General features: G+C 49.1%; 1 protein-coding gene across 1 annotated transcript; it reads left to right on the plus strand.

Moving 5' to 3' along the window:
* Window positions 1-411: 411 nt before the first annotated feature.
* On the plus strand, window positions 412-970 carry LOC117557573 (nucleus accumbens-associated protein 2-like; the record flags this gene model as incomplete). Its single annotated transcript, XM_034233454.1, is given in 2 exon segments — window positions 412-642; window positions 751-970. Coding segments are annotated over 2 exon segments (347 nt in total), but the record flags the coding sequence as incomplete, so codon positions are not given.
* Window positions 971-3,345: the final 2,375 nt, after the last annotated feature.

Consider the following 3,345-nt stretch of genomic DNA (forward strand, 5'->3'; position numbering starts at 1 on the left):
ACCCGAGGGCCACCGAGCCTTCGCAGCAGCTGGCCCCAGGCTCTGGACACCTTCTGCCCCTCCATGTGAGGTCGGCCCGGACCAGTAAATCTACACTAAAGACTCACTCTCTTCTCTGGCCTTCCAGTCGGAGCGGAGCACGACTCTTGACTTTTCCCTGTGTTTTTTATATATCTGTATTTATTACATTGTTCAGCACTTTGGCCCGACCAAAAATCTCTTTTAAATGTGCTTTATAAATAAACTTTGATGTGATTATCAGTGAGTGTGAAGAGCATAAAAACACTTAAAAGACGTTAATCGGAAAAATATTCCACAGGTTTGAGAGAGCTGCGTTAAAGTTGAAACGTATCCATACTTATTATTTTTTACTCACCCCTCCCCCCCTTCTCTCCCCCCTCCCTTCCCCAGTGTACTGTCAGAACTTCGCCCCTCACTTTAAGGAGAGCGAGATGACGTCATCGCGGCGGACATGTGCAACCAACGCCCGGCGGGTCCGTAAACGCTGGCTCCCAAAGATCCAGTCCCTGCTCCCCGACAGCCTCCCCCCCCACCCCACCTCCCCCGCAGGGCCCGGAGGGGGGGAGGTCCGGGGGGAGAGAGGGGGGAGGGGGTCTCCATGGAGCTGGACCTCCGGCAGCTCTCCTACCTGGAGGGGGGGGAGAGGGAGGCGCCTCACCTGCAGTTTGCCGGGTCAGGTGGGGGAGGGGAGAGGCTACAGACTGAACCCCCTCCTGACCCCCCCCTCTCCTCCTCTTCCTGCTCCTCCTCATCCTCACATCCCTCGCCGCAGCCTGCAGAGCCCGCCCTCCTCACATGGGATTGGCCGACACAGAAGAGAGGGGGGCGGAGCCTCTGGAAGATAGCCAATAAGTTTATATTGCATGCCTACCTGTATGTGCAATACACAATAGCTACCTGTCCCCACACCTGTCTGTCTGTCTGTCTGTTGTCGTGTCTGTGTCTGTCTGTCTGTCTGTCGTGTGTCTGTCTGTCTGTCTGTCTGTCTGTCTGTCTGTCTGTTGTCTGTCTGTCTCTCCTGTCTGTGTCTGTCTGTCTGTCTGCTGTCTGTCTGTCTGTCTGTCTCTCTGTCTGCCTGTCTGTCTGTCTGTCTGTCTGTCTGTCTCGTTGTCTGTCTGTCTGTCTGTCTGTCTGTCTGTCTGTGTCTGTCTGTCTGTCTGTGTGTCTGTCTGTCTGTCTGTCTGTCTGTCTGTCTGTGTCTGTCTGTCTGTCTGTCTGTCTGTGTGCTGTTGTCTGTTGTCTGTGTGTCTGTGGTCTGTCTGTCTGTCTGTCTGTCTGTCTGTCTGTCTGTCTGTCTGTCGTCTGTCTGTCTGTATGTCTGTCTGTCTGTCTGTCTGTCTGTGTCTGTCTGTCTGTCTGTCTGTCTGTCTGTCTCCTGTGTGTCTGTCTGTCTCTGTCTGTCTGTCTGTCTGTTCTGTCTGTCGTCTGTCTGTCTGTCTGTATGTCTGTCTGTCTGTCTGTCGTCTGTCTGTCGTATGTCTGTGTCTGTCTGTCTGTCTGTCTGTCTGTTGTCTGTCTGTCTGTCTGTCTGTCTGTCTGTCGTCTGTCTGTCTGTCTGTGTCTGTCTGTCTGTCTGTCTGTCTCTCATTTCATTTCATCTCAAACCTTTATTTACCCAGGTGTATCCCATTGAGATCATTGATCTCTTTTTCAAGGGAGACCTGCTCAAGTAGTTCCACATGAAACATAAAAACATAAACAGAACAACAAAAGTACATCATTCAGCATCATTTACATAACTATCCACATAAAAACAGGTACCAACAGCTTCCGATTGAGTCGCATCCAACCGAGCTTTAAAAACATTTAGTGGCACCAGATTGCCTCAGTTTCCATTTAATTTGCAGACTGTTCCAAGACAGAGGAGCTGCGCATCTAAAAGCTGTCTTCCCTAAGACAGCTAGCAGCTGGCTCATTTAATAAAACCACAGCATGCGATCTCAGGCAGTAGCCACTTACAATTCTCCGTGAGATCAGGGAGCAGATATAAGATGGAGGTTTACCCAACATGGCTTTGTATATAAAAAGGTACCAGTGACTGAGCCTCCGTACAGTTAGTGAAAGCAAACCAGCCCTTGCATACAGGGTACAGTGATGGGTTAATGCTTTACAGTTTGTGACTGTACAGAGCGCTGTGATACGCAGCATCTAACTTGACCAGGCAATGGGCAGGTGCATTCATATAGACCAGATCACCAGAGTCCAGCACAGGTCAAAGGTCACTGAGCCTTTTCCTGGCCTCAAGTGAGAAACAGGACTTGTTCCTGTAGAAGAAACCTAGCCTAACCCTCAGCTTTTTAAGCAGGTTATTGACATGAAGTTTAAAAGAGAGACAGTCATCAAGCCAGATACCAAGGTATTTGTAACAGGTAACCACTTTGAGTTGTATTCCTTGCGTAGTTACAATATCTAAAACAGGCTCACTCTACCTTCTCTACCTGTCTGTTTGTCTCTACCTGTCTCACCTCTCAAGTATCACAGTTGGAATCTGAATGAGACGCAGTCTCTCTGAACCTTCATCAGTCCTCTCTGAACCTCATCAGCTCTTGAACCTCATCAGTCTCTCTCTGAACCTTCATCAGTCTCTCTCTGAAACCTCATCAGTCTCTCTCTGAACCTTCATCAGACTCTCTGAACCTTCATCAGACTCTCTCTGAACCTTCATCAGTCTCTCTCTGAACCTTCATCAGTCTCTCTCTGAACTTCATCAGTCTCTCTCTGAACCTTCATCAGTCTCTCTCTGAACCTTCATCAGTCTCTCTCTGAACCTCCATCCAGTTCTCTCTGAACCTCCATCAGTCTCTCTCTGAACCTCCATCAGTCTCTCTCTGAACCTCCATCAGTCTCTGAACCTTCATCAGTCTCTCTCTGAACCTCCATCAGTCTCTCTGAACCTCCTCAGTCTCTCTGAACCTTCATCATCTCTCTCTGAACCTCCATCAGTCTCTCTCTGAACCTCATCAGTCTCTCTCTGAACCTCCATCAGTCTCTCTCTGAACCTTCATCAGTCTCTCTGAACCTCCATCAGTCTCTCTCTGAACCTCCATCAGTCTCTCTGAACCTTCATCAGTCTCTCTCTGAACCTCCATCAGTCTCTCTCTGAACCCCATCAGTCTCTCTGAACCTCCATCAGTCTCTCTGAACCTTCATCAGTCTCTCTGAACCTCCATCAGTCTCTCTGAACCTTCATCAGTCTCTCTGAACCTTCATCAGTCTCTCTCTGAACCTTCATCAGTCTCTCTGAACCTTCATCAGTCTCTCTGAACCTCATCAGTCTCTCTCTGAACCTTCATCAGTCTCTCTCTGAACCTTCATCAGTCTCTC

This window comes from Gymnodraco acuticeps, unplaced genomic scaffold (genome assembly GCF_902827175.1).
Source record: "Gymnodraco acuticeps unplaced genomic scaffold, fGymAcu1.1, whole genome shotgun sequence".
NCBI lineage: Eukaryota > Metazoa > Chordata > Actinopteri > Perciformes > Bathydraconidae > Gymnodraco > Gymnodraco acuticeps.